An 18,297-nucleotide genomic window follows, 5' to 3' on the forward strand; every position below is an offset into this window, starting at 1 on the left:
TTTGTTGTGTTCTTCCAACCTCCTATTTGTCTACCTTAGATTCCAGTATCTGCAGTCTTTTCTGTCTCTTCAAATTCTCCCTCTGAGTTGGGTTTTCTTGGTTGTTTTGATGCTAGTTTTCTTATGAAGTGGTTGAACTATGTCATTTAAATACACTACGATGAGGATAAAGCAGGCATTCTTACTCAACACGTGAGTTTTGTTGGTCCTGCATGACATAAACATTCATGAAAGTTCAGTAATTTTCATCCTTTCATGATAATCATAACATTCCTTTAATCGTTCAGACATAGCAAGAACTGCCGATGCTGCAGTCGGAGATAACATAGTGTGGAACTGCAGGAACACAGCAGGCCAGGCAGCATCACAGCAGCAAGGAAGTTGACATTCCAGGTCGGGTCCCTTCTTCAAGAAGGGTCCTGACCTGAAAGGTCAACTTTCCTTCTCCTCTGACGCTGCCTGGCCTGCTGTGTTCTTCCAGTTCCACGTTGTGTTATTCCTTTAATCACAGTGGTTGCTTACCACATACTTGTAGGTCTGTTGACTATAACTTCATGCGTTTCAGTGAAGATATTCTATCTGATAAGACGGAAGATAAATTCACCCCTGTATCAAACAAATTGAGTAAGATGCCTGTTGACAAAATAAGCTCAGTCATAGTTGGTAGTAATGGATCTCCTATTTCTCCTTGGTATCTTCTCCAGTAGACATGCGTTTTTAAATATGATTATCTCTTTGAATGGAGATCAGTGATCACACACCCTTTTCATTTTAATGAACTGACACTTTTTATATAGCTTGACTTTCTCTTTGCCTGTGAGGCATTTGTGTTCACATAATGTCATTGACTCCACACTTCCAATGCTTTGCTGACTTTTAGTGTTGGGTGGAAGAGAACCTAGATACGTATGTGTGCTGCTCATTGAAGTTCACAGGACAAGTTAAGAGAGTCATTAGTAAAGCATTCATCATCCTTAGCTTTATTAATCTGTGGCATTGAATACAGGAGTAAGGAGGTGTTCTCGGACTTGTATAAAATATGTCTTAGTACTCAGCTGAAGTATTGTATATAATTCTGGGTGCCACAATATAAGAAGGATGTGGATGCATTGGTGAGAGTGCAGAGGTGATTTACAAGAATCGTTTCAAGGATGAGAAATTTGTGCTCTGAGGTTGGGACTGTTGGGACTTAGAAAAGAAGAAAAATAAAAGGAGGTCTCATAAAGATTATCAAAAGTCATGAATGGGCTAGATAATATAGATAGGCAGAAAATGTTCCCACTCTTAAAAGGGTCAAAACCAGAGAAGGGCTCTTCTGTGTACCTTCTGTGAGAACAATAGGCAAGTTGTGTAGTAATGGCTGTAGAGAGGGCTAAAGCATTAGCACAGAGTACATGATAATAGCAGAATAAACATTTGCTCTGACTGAAAGCAGAAATATGTAAACATATTAAACAATACTCTTCTAAACCAGATGAACATTCTTCACTAAATGAAACCGATACAATGAATATTGGTGATATCTGCCAGGCAGGATATCAATTTCCCTGAATGGTTCAAAGTCTGTCATCATGCTGCACGCTCAAAATTATTTCTAGTAGGAAGTACACAGCAGTGACGGGGTGGAAAATCATTCTGATGTTTTTCTCTTTCTATAACCCAGAGATACAAGACAACAACAGCATTTCTGTGATAATGGGAACTGCAGATGCTGGAGAATCCAAGATAATAAATTGTGAGGCTGGATGAACACAGCAGGCCCAGCAGCATCTCAGGAGCACAAAAGCTGACGTTTCGGGCCTAGACCCTTCACTTCCCCCACCGCATCCCAAAACCAGCCCAGTTCGTCCCCTCCCCCCACTGCACCACACAACCAGTGCAGTGGGGAGAGGGGACGAACTAGGCTGGTTTTGGGATGCGGTGGGGGAAGGGAAGGGTCTAGGCCCGAAACATCAGCTTTTGTGCTCCTGAGATGCTGCTGGGCCTGCTGTGTTCATCCAGCCTCACATTTTATTAACAGCATTTCTGTGCCACCTCAGCTGAGACCAGCTAAATCCATGCCAACTAAGTGATAACCAGAGGTCCTTCATGATAAACTTGACACAGTCACAAAGCACTAAGACAGCAAATGTAGGTTTGTCACTTTCCTTACTTTTACATATTGGGAAAACATTTCAAAGGCTTGCCAACAGTTCAATCATTTGTTAAAAAAATGCTATCATTTATATTAATGCCATGGTTTTAGTTTCCTCAACAATTCCACCATTTAGCTTTATGCTACAAACTGGTTTTGCTCAGTCAATACATAAATGCACCATTCAAGTAAATTTCCAGTACAGAAAAAATGAAAATGATTGTCAATTAAAACCTGGCACACTTAATTTAGGCATTGTGAAATCAGGCTCAGAAGTTAATTACAGATAAGAAGGCTTTTCAGTCCTTCTGAGTTCATTCATCCAGAATTATCTAAATTACCTATTTTAAGCAGGTTAAAAACTGACATGATATTGAAAGAGGAAGGTTGTTGGTCTCTTTGTCTCATTTTTGTCACTTCCAACACCATTGGATGCTTATATTGAGAAGCACAAGCAGGAATTGAGAAATGAATCCTGATCTTATTGCCTGTGTCAGGAAGCTACAAATTGCACACAAGGGCATTTAAAGCAGAGGGAGAGGTCACACGATTGGCAAGACAGCCAATACAATAAGGATGTTTTTCTTATTTACTTACAGAAGCTTGGCATTGCTGGCTGGGCCAGAAATTATTCCCATTCTGGTTGCCCTTGAGAAGAGGGTGCTGAGCTGCATTCTTGAACCACTGTGGTCCAGGTGCTGCAGGTTGACCTGCAATACCATCAGGGAGCGAGTTCCAGGATTTTGACTCAGTGACGCTGAAGAAGTAGTGAAATATTTCCAAGTCAGGATGGTGTGTGTCTTGGAAGTGAACTTGCAAGTGTTGGTGTCCATGTTCTATCTGCCTCTCCTGTCTTTCTAGATAGTCGTGGTCATCATTTGGAAGGCAATAAGAAGCCTTAGTGGATTTCTGCAGAGTATCTTGTAGACAGCCCATATAGTTGCTTATTGAATATCAGTGGTAGAGGGAGCAAGTGTTTGTACGTGATACCAGTCAAGCTGGCTACTTCATCCTGGATGACATCAAGCTTCCAGAGTATTATTGAAGCTGCACTCACCCAAGCATCTGGGGGATATTCCTGACATGAGCCTTATTGATGGCGGATAGGCTTTAGAGAATCAGGAAGTCAGTACTCGCTGCAGTATTCTTAGCCTCTGACCTGCTGTTGTAGCCATAGTATTTATCATGGTGCATTCTGTTCAATTGTGACGCACAGGATGTTCTCAGTGGGCTTTTGGTGATAGCAAAACCATTGAATGTCAAAGGATGATGGTTAGATTCTCTCTTTTCTCTTGGTGGCACTTGTGTGGCGTGAATGTTACTTGCCCCTTTGTCAGTCCACTGCTGGAAATTTTCCAAACTTGCGGCACTTGGGCGTGGACTTCTTCAGTACCTGAGGCGTTGCTAATAGTCTGGAACATTGCACAATCATCAATGAGCGTTCCCACTTCTGAATAAATGAGGGAGGAAAGGTCATTGCTAAAGCAATGATAAGACCTATCAGACTCCCTAGGAAACTCCTGCAGTGACTTTCTGGAGCTGAGCTGACTGATCTTTAAGGACCACAATCATTTCCCTAATGTGCCGAGTATGACGTTAACCAACAGAGAATTTTCTCCCGATACCCATTAATTCCATTTTGCTAAGGTGTCTGTTAAATACAGCTTTGATATCAAATGCTATCATTCTCACCTCACTCCAGCTCTTTTGTCCAAGTTTGAAGAAAGGCTGTAAAGAGGCCAGGAGATGAGTGAACCTGGAAGAACCCAAACTGAGCATCAGTGAGCAGGTTATTGCTTAAGGCATGATTTTTCTTTACATGCCATCCTCCCAATCCAGATGGACCTGAATTAGCAAGATTGTCCCTTTGGGCAGGAACCAGAATGACAAAATGCTGGCAGTGTGGAGCTGGAGGAACACAGCAGGTCAGGCACCATCAGAGGAGCAGGAATGTCTATGTTTGAAGGTTCTGATGAAGGGTCCCTACCCGAAACATCGACTTTCCTGTTCCTCTGATGCTCTTGACCTGCTGTGTTCCTCCAGCTCCATATTGTGTTGGCTCTGACTCCAGCATCGGGAGTTCTTACTATCTTTCAGATGCTGGCAGTCATTTTTCTCCTGTGAGTCATTTAAGCCGAAATTTTTCTAGAAATTCAGCTCTGGGAAGAATCTATGCCTATGGAGTAATGATCTCTGTATATAATCTAACCTGAGTTGAATGTACTCTGGATGCACAACACCTATCTGTTCCCTAGGTATAGGATACTTAAGAAAATCACCACTCACATGTCAGAGTGCTGATTGGAAAGTTATTTGTCTGCTGTTCTGAGCTGATTTCTAGGCAATGTTTTTGAGGTCTTAGTCCAAGGTAAGAATAGAGCTTGAGCTCATTTTCTGAAGAAGGGTCCAGACTCGAAACGTCAGCTTTCCTGCTCCTCTGATGCTGCTTGGCCTGCTGTGTTCATCCAGCTCTACACCTTGTTATCTCAAAGACAGAGCTCGACTTTTTTTTAAACAGTTATTTACACCATGTTAATATCATTCTGCACATTGTCTAAGCCAGAACTTCTTTACCAGAGTCCTTTCATCGTATGGTCATGGTGGCATCAATATCAAAGCGTCCTATCTGTGATGTTAATCCATTTCCCTACAATTTGCACTAAATTCAAGCAAAATCTGGTTGGCAAGGTGGCTTAGTGGTTAGTACTGCTGCCTCACAGTCCTAGGGACCTAGGTTCAATCCCACCTTCAGGCAACTGTCTGTGTGGAGTTTGCACATTTATCCTGTGTCTGCGTGGGTTTACTCTGGTTTGCATCCGCAGTCGTAATATGTGTAGGTTGGATAGATTGGCATGGGAAATGCAGGGTTATAGGAATAGGGTTATATGGCCTGCTTCCACAAGTTCCACCCTACTATTCTAACTGTTTTTTCAGTGGAATTCTCCATTTTTTTTTCACAGTTTATAACTCTTCTAAATTTTGTGTCATCCGCAAACATTGAAACTGTGCCCTGCACAGCATGATCTAGATCATTAATCTGTATCAGTAAAAACAAGGGTCCCAATTCTGATCCCTAGCGAAGTCATCTAAAAATCTTCCTCCAATCCAAAAACTAACCATTGACCACTACTTTCATAGAACCCATGGAAACAGGCCAGTCAGCTCACTAAGTTTACAGCAATACTCTGAAGAGCATCATACTCAGACCTAACCCCTGAACCCTATCCTTGTAACCCTGCATTTCTCATGCTCAATCCACCTAACCAGCTCATCTTTGGATTATGGGAGGAGATTTGAGTATCTGGAGGTCAAAGTTTCCTAACACACAGCCAATCTTGTATCTATATTGTAATTTGTTCCTTTTATTCCATAATGTGTCACTTTTCTCATAATTCTCTTGTGTGGCACTGGATCAAACACCATCTTGAAGTACATGTACAACAATCAAGAGTGTGATCCTTGTTAAACATTTCTGTTACTTCTTAAAGAAACTCCAAAAAGCTAGCTAAACTCAATTTTCCCTTTAGAAATCCATGCCAGCTTTTTTCAATCAACCTACTTTTTTCCACACAACTACAAATTTTATCCTGAATGATTGTTTCTTGGAGCTTCTTCAACACTGAGTTAAATTGACAGGTTTGTAACTATTGGGCTTATTCTTACAACCTTTCTTGAACGCGGTCACCATGTTTGCAATTTTCCAGTTTTCTAGTAATTCCCCCAAGTCTAGAGAAGTCTGAAAGAAAATGGCCAGTGTTCCTCCAGTCTCCACTCTCACATTTTTCAAAATCCTTGGATGCATCTCATCTGGTCCTGATGCCTTGTCAAATTGGGACACCAACAATCTATCTAATACTTCTTCCTTATCAATTCTGAACATTTTTAGCGATTGAGTTTTCTTTTCTGCCACCATGTCCTGATTGGCACCTCGCCCTTTGGTAAAGACAGATGCAAAATATCGATTTGACATTTCAGCCATGCCTATTGCCTCCATCTGGTCTTTAATTGGTCCTATTCTTCCTTTTACCACTCTTTCTCTAGAGAGAGAGAGAGATTTTGGGACACCCTTGTATGTTAGTTGTCAGCCTTTTCTCATAATTTTCTTTTGCTTCTCTTATTTGCTTTTTCACTTCCTCTCTGAACTATCAATAGTTCTCTTGGTTCTCAATTATATTTTCTACCTGCCACTTGTTGTGAGCATACTTTTTCTTCTTTAACTTAATTTCTACTGCTTTTGTCATCCAGGGAGGTGTGGAATTGTTTGTCTTATCTTTTCCATTTGAGATAATGTACATATTCTATGTTATCATTGCTCTCTAAATACCCTCAGCCGCTAACATTTCCCTTTCCTTCCCTTTTGGTCCACTTGGCCCTCTACCTTTTTTACAATAGTGTACAGCCTAACGCTGCTGTGTTCATCCAGCCTCACATTTTATTATCTTGGATTCTCCAGCATCTGCAGTTCCCATTATCTCTGATCACATTCCACCTCTCTTCAGTTTTCAGGAATGTAAAAATTAGACTCAACATGGCAACTCTGTTTCTTCCTCCACAGATGGTGCCAGACCTGCTGAGCTTCTCCAGCACTTTCTGCTTTGTTGCAGTCATACATGGACTAGACTAGCTGCCTAAATTTTCAAAATTAAGGGAGAAGTTGAGGAAGCAAATAAAAATTTAAAAGTCTTGTGACTGGAGGAGCAAAGCAGCAATAATGGGTCCAATCTGTTAAGCATTAAATTTTCTCCTGCCAAAAATAGCATCAGATTAGTGTGCAAACTTGGTGCAAATTGCAAGCTGCATTGCATAATATTGTTTCCCCCTAGCTGTGTATTTCTCATAATTAAAATCTTGCTACTTAAATCAGCAAGTGGCATTTAGTGTGCTGGCTCAGCTGGTGCTTTATATACAATGTCTGGGAGCGACGGCAGCAGGGAGTAATAAACAAGACAAGTTACTATTCTCCTGATTACAGTTTGGAGATTTATTTTTCTTCCTGCTTGAAACATTGTTTTTTCAGTCACTAAGTTTCTGTTCCAATGAAATTAGAAGAGTGAAGCAGTTTTCACCATATATCCTTGCCTTTAATACAGTCTTGAAACAAAAAAAAATAAATTCAACATAAAGATAATAAAATGTGAGGCTGGATGAACACAGCAGGCCCAGCAGCATCTCAGGAGCACAAAAGCTGACGTTTCGGGCCAAGACCCTTCACCAGAGAGGGGGATGGGGAGAGGGAACTGGAATAAATAGGGAGAGAGGGGGAGGCGGACCGAAGATGGAGAGAAAAGAAGATAGATGGAGAGGAGAGTATAGGTGGGGAGGTAGGGAGGGGATAGGTCAGTCCAGGGAAGACGGACAGGTCAAGGAGGTGGGATGAGGTTAGTAGGTAGCTGGGGGTGCGGCTTGGGGTGGGAGGAAGGGATGGGTGAGAGGAAGAACAGGTTAGGGAGGCAGAGACAGGTTGGACTGGTTTTGGGATGTAGTGGGTGGAGGGGAAGAGCTGGGCTGGTTGTGTGGTGCAGTGGGGGGAGGGGACGAACTGGGCTGGTTTTGGGATGCGGTGGGGGAAGGGGAGATTTTGAAGCTGGTGAAGCTGGAAACTTCATTCAGTTGTGTGTGATAACCATTCTGGCAGTAAAGAGAAAACAAAAACCCAGGAAGGACTCTTGTGATACAGGGGTAGTGACCCTACCCCTGAGCCAGGAGACGCTGGGTTCAAGTTCCAAGTTTTCCAGAAGCTTCACCAGCTTCAAAATCTCCCCTTCCCCCACCGCATCCCTAAACCAGTCCAACCTGTCTCTGCCTCCATCTTCGGTCCACTTCCCCCTCTCTCCCTATTTATTCCAGAACCCTCACCCCATCCCCCTCTCTGATGAAGGGTCTAGGCCCGAAACGTCAGCTTTTGTGCTCCTGAGATGCTGCTGGGCCTGCTGTGTTCATCCAGCCTCACATTTTATTATCTTGGATTCTCCAGCATCTGCAGTTCCCATGATCACAAATTCAACATAAAGGTTTGGTTAATGTCATTGCAACCATCTTAGCTGGTAAAAAATTACACCTTTCTTGATCCCATGTTATATTTGGAAAATTAACTGAGAAGTTTCCTTTGCAAATAAACTGCCAAACAATTATTTGAGGAAAAGAAATATAAATAATTTGCCAGTTTTTAAATGTTAGGCTAAGAAGGTGAAGAGTTCAGGTCCAAACTATTGGGGCCAATCAGGTCAGAAGGGTAGGCAAACAACATTGATGGTAGACAGCTTGGGTCAGTACATGAACGGATTGTAAGCCATCCAAAGCTCTGGCCCCCAAGTTAACATGGAATAGGAGGGGGAAACTATAATAACTCAGGAAGTCTGACTGGAAAGGAACATCATTTATTGTTGAACACCGAAACCAAGCCTTATTCATGATATACTTAGGCTATTCCTGACCTGGGACAGACAGTTCTGTAGACACATATTTTATGTTAATATGTTATACTGAACATATTCAGAGAGATGTCATGAAATGCTTCTGGAAAACTTGGAACTTGAACCCAGCGTCTCCTGGCTCAGAGGTAGGGTCACTACCACTGTATCACAAGATCCTTCCTGGGGTTTTGTTTTCTCTTTACTGCCAGAATGGTTATCACACACAACTGAATGAAGTTTCCACCACCAAAATCACCGTGACTTTCACTTTTACTTTCTTTCCTTTTGACTACTACCAGTAATCACCCACGTAACCAATTCAATATTTACGGGCAAAGCCTGTTATCGGCTAACCATCAAAAGTGGGAGGACGTAGGGAGCCAGGGAAGGGGCTAAATTAAAATGGAGTTGGAGGAGGAAATAACGCATTGAATCCCTGGCGGTGCCCACCTCTCTTCAAAGCCACCAAGAGCATCAATGAACACTGTGAGCTCCCTGCCCAAGGCATGAACATTATTACAGAAGACAAACAGACAGTCAGCACACATGACCCTCTCCACCACTGGGTCTGCTTCTTTTCTTAATTTGACCCTTTCTATTAACCAACTTGTTCAGAGGTGTTATTATGCACCTCTGGACCAGATGGGACTTGAGCCCAGGCCTCAAGGACCAGGGGCAGGGACATTGGGTCTGCTTTATAAATGGTTCAAGTGATGATTCCAGCTGGGCAACACATTGCCTGTTACCAAGGGAACTCATACGCAGCATGGTCCACAGGGAGATTAATAAGTGATTCCCCATGTTACTTGTAGGGGTTTATCACAGTCACAAAACATATAATCAACTGCGGATCAAGACTTAGTGGACTTGATTAACAGACTGTTGTTGCTTATTTCAGTGAACTCATTGAAATAGAGTCACTGCATTGTTATAGTATGAAAGGAGGACAGTCAACCGGTCATATCTGCAACAGCACATTATTTTTTTTAAAAAAGGTTTTGTGTTCCATAATCTTATTGTAATAATATTACTTTAATTAGTTAACAGTTTATTTTTAAACAGGGCACAAAGGAATGTCCACTAGCTACATAACAAACCATTTGTTCAATGGCTCTCATTTTATAAACTATGGTTCATTCTGTACGCATTGCTTTATCAGAATAGTGTCCTGTTCAATATTAAAGCTTATGTCCACACATATGAAAGATCCAAACCATTAGTAAAATTCTGAAAGAGTTTATACCAGTTAGCAATGCTGAAAGACACACATTAAAGATTAACAAATGGATTCTCGTTTTCAGTGAAAGCTTTCTACAGAAGGGAACGCGAGGAGAATCTGTCAGGGAAGGCCAGCTGTAACCCCGGGGTCCTAATTCAAGGTGGGTACCTGTCACAGCCTTGATTTTGCCCGATCGCCATGATGTTCCTTTCTAGCTCACCCTGCGAATGGCAATGTGGGTCTCTCACCAACACTACAACCAGCTGACAGGATCCTCACCTCCTTGACAGATTACACCCAAAATATTGGGTTGCTGAGCTCATCAATCTCAAAAGTCAACTTTGTTTCCCTCTCTCCGGATGCTGAAAAACCCGTTGATTATTTTCAGCATTTTCTGTTTTTATTTCGGTTTTCCAACATCTGCTGTATTTAGATTTTGCAGTTTGGAGCTGTACTCACACGTGTCAGGGTTAAAATTACACCAAGACCATTCCCTTAGCTCACCACTCCCAGCAGCAAAGAAAGACATGACACTTTCCAGAGGTTAAGGTTGAAGGAGCAGTGGAGTGGGCCCTTAGGCGATACATGATATTAAAAAGGTAAGGGGTTATTTTTGATATTGAGATGATCCAGCAGAGAACTTTAATGCAGAAAATTATGGTCCAAAGCACTTGATGTATTCAACCCTGCCTTTGAGTGGCTAAATCGACTTCAGTTAGAGGGAAGAGTTCTCCTTGGCAAAATATATCAAAAGCTGAACATCAGGCGTTGTAACCTGACGGTGAATAAACTATTATGGTGACTAGAGATTCAAAGGCCAGGCAACTGGATGCTACATCACCAAATGGAGGATATCATGGTGAGAAACTCGCAATGGGGTTTTGGGAGTGATGGCGGGTTGAGTAGAAACGCAGAAGTAAGCAACAAGGGAGGAGAAAGATGCAATGAAGTGCATGAAAGTACAAATAACATCACAAAATCAATATTTGCTCTGGACAACAGCACAATGCTGATAACCTGCTTTAGTTAGGACAGGTGGTGCAATGTAGAAGGAGACTTTAAAAAGGGAAAAAGTGTCACTAGTTGTGTACCAAATCTCAGACAAAAAGCCACATGATTTACAAAATCATCCACAAAACTATTACGAACATAAGGCCTTTTTTGGGAGTACATTTATGCTCTGGAGGCAAATGCCAAGTCATGTGATAAATAGGAAGTCAGGATTCGAGGCAACACTGTGATGTGTTGTGAGTAAGGTACGATTTAAATGAATAAACACCAACAAGAAGGTTGTTGAGACAGAAAGATGCATTAGGGGTTCATTAACAGCCAACAACTAAGTGCCTTGAAGGAACCCCCTGAGATTGTGCAGAAACTCCATCGTATAAATGACATATCTTTTTTCTCTTTTTTACATTCACAAACTCTGGGCTGTGATAAATCAGAATTAAATTTAATCCACAAATTTTATTCAGCTGCAAAACTATTCAATTTCACATCATATCCTGATCCATCTACCTAGATCAATGTTATCATACAATTCTTTACTTGCACCCAGCTTAACAGCACAGACAAATACTTGGAGAAAGCTTGCCTGCTAGCACTCCTATAGCTAGACTAATATATTATCTTGTGTTGAAAAAAGTAACATTTCCCACAGAAATCACAAAAGGAAGGCTATTAAATTTATCAAAGTTACTGAGGGAAGATAGAAGCTAAACATGCTAAAATTCCACAGACTGTTTACCACTTGGACGTTTTCATCCTTGAAGGGTAAATTTTTCAAATACTTTGAATAAGGTGGCCGGTTTTTAGCCTGCAGCACTATGCAAGATCAAATAACGCAACATGCTTTTCTCCCTCCAGAACTATTGACTTACTGAAATGAGAGCAAATAACTGCAGATGCTAGAAATTGGAAATAAAAAGGGTGAGCTGGAGATATCTGGGAAGTCTGACAGAATCTGCAGGAGTGTTAACGTTTCAATTAAATTTGACTTTATTTGAACTAATTTGTGACTTATTGATGCTAGTCAATGGCTTAATTCTTCTTCAGATGATTCTCTCAAATGAATACACATATCAACCAAGTAGCCCCATATCCTTTTGCTTTGCATGTCCTGGTCATCGTTGTATCTAGGACAGTGTCTCTGCTTAGACACAAGGTTTCTGACCTTGACAGGCAGCTGGTAACTGTAGCACAGTGGAATAATGAAAATGTTGTGGCTCACTTGCCAAGCAGTAAAAGTTAACCAAACATTGTAAGCAAATATTTGGAACGTTGTCTTCCATACTACTTTACTACTTACATTGCTATCCAATGAACAATCCACAATAATTTAAGTTGGAAACAGCAATAAATGTAATCATCTAGACTTACTTCTTGAAGGAACTCTGAGGTTTGACCTGAAGAACAACAATGAATCTGCCTGGATCCTAATTTCATAATCCTTTACAGATTCATAATCCAAAGTTTTATTTGTTGTGATGACTCCTGTCCGATTGTTGATCTTAAATACACCTGAAACAGGAAATAGTTAAAATATCATTTACATAGGGAAACAGCAGCAAATTTCATTAATTTAGCTTTTTCAGATTTATTTTACATTGTAACAGAGGAGAAATTCAAAATAGGGCACTTCCCAAATCTCAAACCTTCTCCTTTAATCATCAAACACGCTAACATCAATAAAACAGCACCTTAGATGCCCAGTAAGACAACAGAATGGGGGAATCCCATTGGGAATAGAACATGAGAAGGAATTTCAATGTAACAGATCACTTGCAACAGGGAGCCAGCAGCCTGTCATGAACTTGTTTGTCAGTAAAGTAGCCTTCACAGTGACTCTTTAACCTAGCCACTTCCTGATTTCTTGAATTTTCATCAAGTGCAAAGGTGATGTTAGCTTGTATCCATCAAAGGACAGACTTCTGGTTATAAGGTCACAAGTAGAGGTAATTGTGGCAATTGTGCAATATTTTCCATGCCTTCAGCATTCACAGGAATGAAAGGGAGGCTTGAGATGGCTGTGACATGGTTTCTGACTCTTTCCTGAAGGTTCCACTGTCGGATCTAAGGGACTACAGAGATGTACCATTTCCCACAAATGACAAAAAATTCCAACCTGTCAAATCAGGCAGGCTTGGAAAGACATAGCTCAGCAAGAGAGTAGCAGTGGTGTTGTCCCTTGAACTTGCAGCCAAAGCACAAGAGGTTTGATGACTTCACCAGGGCAGAAAAAGTGACCAATCTCCACTTTTTAACATCCCCAACATTCTCCTGCATGACAGTCTTCAACCATTACACCTTACAGCGGCAATCCTTCATTTTTCTCTAGGCACCTACAGAAATCCTCATTCGAATGGCCAACACTTGCACTCACTCTTTTCTTACAGACTTGTCTCTTGGTAATTGAAAGGTTATTGTTATCCTTTCTCTCCACATACAGAATTTCTTACAGTTATAATCCTCGGTTTTCTTCTCCCTGCAGAAAACAGTGCACAGGTCTAGGGAGAAGCAGAGAACGGATGATGGTCCTCTACTGATAGCCACCTTGAATGCCACTTTCAATCATGCTCACCAGGGCCACAGATGTGGTAGACATCAGCAAAAACCTGCTGTGAGAACCTGAACATCTTGAGGGACTGGTGTTCACATATATCCAGAAAGCTGGTCTTCTATTTCTAAATTTTATGCTCTGGGTATTGCAACCATTGAGCTAGATTTCTGTATTAATCACCTCTGTCCCATGGAGAGAAACATGGTTGAGAACAAGGCCTTGCTCCTACAGTTTTTAGATTCATGCTCAGAATGTGGGTGTTGCTGGTTTGGTCATGTTTATTATCCAACTGCAGTCGCTCTTCAGAGGCGGTGGTGAGCTTGTCTTTTCGAATCATTACTGTCCATGAGGTTCACAATACTGTTAAGGAGGAAGTTCCAGGAATATTGATCCAGCAACACTGAAGGAATGGCAATATATTTCCAAGTTAAGATGGTAAGTAGCTTGGAGGGCAACTTGCCAGGTGGTGGTATTCTCATGTACATGCTTCCCTTGTCCTTTCAGATGGAAGTGGTTGTGGATTGGAAAGCACTGTCTTTTGTGATTTTCTGCAGTGCATATTGTAGATGATACACACTACTGCTACTGAACTTTGGTGATGGAGAGACTGAATCCTTGTGGATGTAATGCCAATCCAGGACTGACTCATCCTGGATGGTGTCAAGCTTATTGAATGTTACATAGAACGTAGAAAAGTACAGCACAGAACAGGCCCTTTGGCCCACGATGTTGTGCCGTGGAATAATCCAATCTAAAAATATAATAACCTAACCTACATTCCCCTCAATTCACCGCTGTCCATGTGCATGTCCAGCACATGTTATTGAAGCTGCATTCATTCAGGCAAGAGGTGAGTCTTCCATCAAACTCATGTCTTGTACCTTGTAGATAGATAATTCTGTGCACAACTGTTATGGTGGGAAAGAGGCCGTTCAGCCCATTGTGCCTGCATCAGAAATGACTACCAGAAAATTGGAAGTCATGTTTGAAACAGTGAAATCTTGCTCCGTGAACATGTCCTGTGAGCACTAATCTCCCACATGGGCAGTCCAGGAGTTATTCAGTATCACTGCAGCAAGGTTTTCCAACTTTGTCAGTTTCAATAAACAATCGTTTCCTGTTATATGCACTTGCCTTGTCAATCTATGTGATTTTACACAGTTTGGGAAACCCATACACTCACAGTTAAAGACAGAATTCTGGGTTAAATTCATAATTCTTTGCTTACGTCAACATGCAGACAACTTTTTTTTTCTTTCTTCATTCTCAGGATGAGGGTGTCGCTGACCAGGCAGCATTTATTGCCCATTCCTAATTGCCCAGAGGGCAGTTAAGAGTCAACCACGTTGCTGTGGGTCTGGGGTCACAAGTAGGCCAGACCAGGTAAGGATGGCAGTTCCTTCCCTAAAGGACCTTAGTGAACCAGATGGTTTTTTCAACAATTGACAATGGGTTCACATTTATCATTAGATTCTTAGATTTTATTGAATTCAAATTCTACCATCTGCTGTGGCCGGATTCGAATCTGGGTCCCATGAACATTATCTGGGTCTCTGGATTAATAGTCTGGCGATAATACCATTCGGCCATTCCTTCCGCTGACTTAACCAACATCTCTTGCCTTAAAATGTGCACATATTAATCCCGGAAATGAGCAGGATCATGTTGTGTTTCTGATCAGGTATCACTTTGTGGGATTGCACCTGCAGGTGTTCCCACACCTAACAGGCTCGGCAAGATAAATTCTGCTCCAGATGATGGGAATGTTAGTGATCCAGTGAGGGTCAAGTTTTCAAGGAAACCTGCTAAACTTTATTGATTCACCAAATTGAATCACGGAATGCACATCCCATTTGGCCCATCAAATCCATACTGATCTTCCAAAGAGCGTCCCACCAAGATACCACCAACTCCCCTCATCTCTCTGATCATGCATTTCCCAGGCTAATCCACCTGGCTTGCACATCTTTAGACTGTGGGAGGAAACCAGAGCAGCTGGAGAAAACCCACAAACACATGGGGAGAATGTGCAAACTCCACACAGACAGTCGCACGACGGTGGAATCGAACCTGGGTCATTGGTTTTGTGAGGCAGCAATGCTAACCATTGAGACACTGTGCAGGGAGGAGCAGGGAGTGCATCTGGCTTTTCAAAATATTAGAATGCACTGGTCATAAGGTATTCAATAGGCAGGAGGACAGTGAGATATCAGTGTAACAACCAGTAACAGTCTCAACGTGATTCATTGCCTTGTTTGGCAAACGATGACATAGACAAACATTGTAACTTTCTGATGCTTCTGGAAGGGGTTAGGTGATTAGGGAGCAGCTGGGTGTCAGGGTCCATTTGGAATCAATGACATTAGAATGGAGAGAGTTGATATCCTCAGATAGAATTTCATGATCTATGGAGGAAACTAAAAAGCAGAACCGCAAAGTTGCTCATTGGATGGCTTCCAGTGCCACACAGTGCTGAATATTAGAAAAGGAAGAAACAGCAGGTTAAAGTCTAAGATCAGAAGACCATAAGTTATAACGGCAGAATTAGACCATTTCGCTCTGCTCCACTATTTGATTATGGCTGATATATTCCTCAAGCTCATTCTCCAACATTCTCCCTGCAACCCTTGATCCCCTTACTCAATGAGAAACTATTTAGCTCTATCTTAAATACACTCAATGACTTGGCGTCCACAGCCTTCTGTCGCAATGAGTTCCACAGATTCACCACCCTCTGGCTGAAGAGATTCCTCCTCACCTCAGTTTTACAGAGTTGTCTTTTCACTCTGAGGCTGTGCTCTTGGGTTTAGGTCATTGTTATTTGAGGAAATGTCTCCATGGCTACTCTATCCAGGCCTCTCAGTATTCTGTAAGTTCTAATTAGATCACCCTGCATTCTTCTAAACTCTATCATGTACAGGTCCAGATTCCTCAACCACTCCTTTTATGATAAGCCCTTCATCTCCATGATCATTCTCATAAATACATCCCCTCCAAGGTCAGCACGTTCTTCCTTAGACATGGGGCCCAAAACTGCTTAGACTATTCCACATGGGATTTCAACAGAGCCTTATACATCCTCAACAGTACAAGATCCAATTTGGCACAGGTTTGCTTATTACGCCTCCATTATGTATTGCTTTCACAATGAGCTCTTAGAATCATAGAATCCCTACAAGTGTGGAAGCAGGCCATTTAGCCCGTCGAGTACACATCGATCCTTGAAGAGAATCCCACCAAGACCCAGCCACCCCACCCCCAACCCCATAACCCTTCATTTCCCATAGACAATCCACCTAATCTGCGCATCTTTGGACAATGGGAGGAAACTGGAGCACACCCATACCGACACAGGGAGAATGTGTAAACTCGACACAGGCAGTTGCCTGACGTTGGAATTGAACTTAGGTCCCTGGCACTGTGGGACAGCAGTGATAACCACTAACCCACTTTAAGAACAAACAAAAACAGAAATTTCTGAAGGATAGGTCTGTGGAGAGAGAAGCAGAGCCAATGTTTTGAGTCTCGGCACCTTTCTTCTGAAATGGATCAAATAGGCACATTTGCTATCAATTCAGTTTAAGATTGCTTTCCATCCATATTTCTGTGCTGAATACAAATGTAATGCCAGGGCGGCACGGTGGCCCAGTGGTTAGCACTGCAGCCTCACAGCACCAGGGACCCAGGATCAATTCCAGCCTCGGGTAACTGTCTGTATGGAGTTTACACATTCTCCCTGTGTCTGTGTGGGTTTCCTCCGTGTGCTCCGGTTTCCTCCCACAGTCCAAAGATGTGCAGGCTAGATGGATCGGCCATGCTAAATTGCCCATAGTGTTCAGGGGTGTGTGGGTTACAGGGGGATGGGTCTGGGTGGGATGCTGCAAGGAGCAGTGTGGACTTGCTGGGCCAAAGGGCCTGTTTCCACACTGTAGGGAATTTAATCTAAAGATGTAAAGATCTGTAGATTGATTAGGATAGATCTGATTTCTGTTAATGAGGTTAATCTAGAAATTGGTCGTCAATGACCTGGAGAGGGGTGAGAATGAGCAAAAATGGGCGAAAATTGATTTTGGTATTTCAGCTCAAGAAGATGCCACCTCCTTTGTGCACAATGTATTTTCCAACTTTGAAATTGTCTTCTTCTGATTTCACTGCCGAAAGGAAGGTCCAACCAACAGCACCATAGGTAGAGCAAGGAGGAAGCACCTATCCCAGCTGCAACTGAAAGCAAACCTCACCTTTCTAATTCACATTAGCCATGAAGCCAATTGGCACCACAGGAATTCTGGGTTGCTATGGAAACATTGGCTTTTCCACGCGCGTTCTAGACTGCAGCTATGGATAGGGATCGTAGTGGCTGCTATTTCTTACTGTAACATGGCGGTCAGGCAATCACTCTCCTTTTTTCTGCCCGCAATTAGTATGTGTTAGGATTATTTAAAAGTTGACGCTCAATTTGTATGCCTGTGTTTTGAATGCATCTTCCTTAACCATCAAATTCTGGAGTGAGACTCAAACTCAGAACTTCTGGCTCAGAGGCAGGAATACTACCCACTACGCTAAACGACCTTCTTCAAAGTCATTCCTTGAAGCTATTTTGCATCATATCACTTGAAGATTTTAGCTCTCAAAATAAGTAGCAATTGTAGAACAGGCAGACTTAGATGTTCAGGTATATAATTCTTTGAAATTTGCATCATATGTAGTTAAGGAAGTGCTTAGCATTCTTGCTTTCATTGTTCATGGGATGAGGTTATACAGGACTTTGGTGAGATCTCTGTGCAGTTCTGGTCACCTTACTATAGGAAGGATATTACTAAACTGGAGAAGATTCAGAAAAGGTTTCCCAGGCAGTTGCCAGGAATGGAAGGGCTTTTCTCACTGGAGCATAGGAGGTTGAGGGGTGACCTTATAGAGATTTATAAAATCATGAGGGGCATTGATAAGGAGAATAGTGAACGGTCTTTTCCCT

At 42.0% G+C, this 18,297-nt stretch overlaps 1 protein-coding gene and 1 long non-coding RNA gene across 2 annotated transcripts in view; one reads left to right on the plus strand and one right to left on the minus strand.

Moving 5' to 3' along the window:
• pcdh15b (protocadherin-related 15b) overlaps nucleotides 1-18,297 on the minus strand; it is a 799,002-nt gene that overhangs the window by 118,914 nt on the left and 661,791 nt on the right. The window contains exon 28 of the mRNA XM_059653150.1: nucleotides 12,146-12,286. Coding sequence (XP_059509133.1) covers nucleotides 12,146-12,286 — 141 coding nt within the window. The remainder of the gene's footprint in view (nucleotides 1-12,145; nucleotides 12,287-18,297) is intronic.
• Nucleotides 1-18,297, plus strand: part of LOC132210787 (uncharacterized) — an 84,669-nt gene that overhangs the window by 29,488 nt on the left and 36,884 nt on the right. The window contains exons 2-3 of the long non-coding RNA XR_009446984.1: nucleotides 9,849-9,926; nucleotides 14,596-14,708. This is a non-coding gene — a long non-coding RNA (uncharacterized LOC132210787). The remainder of the gene's footprint in view (nucleotides 1-9,848; nucleotides 9,927-14,595; nucleotides 14,709-18,297) is intronic.

This window comes from Stegostoma tigrinum, chromosome 20 (assembly GCF_030684315.1).
Source record: "Stegostoma tigrinum isolate sSteTig4 chromosome 20, sSteTig4.hap1, whole genome shotgun sequence".
Lineage (NCBI taxonomy): Eukaryota > Metazoa > Chordata > Chondrichthyes > Orectolobiformes > Stegostomatidae > Stegostoma > Stegostoma tigrinum.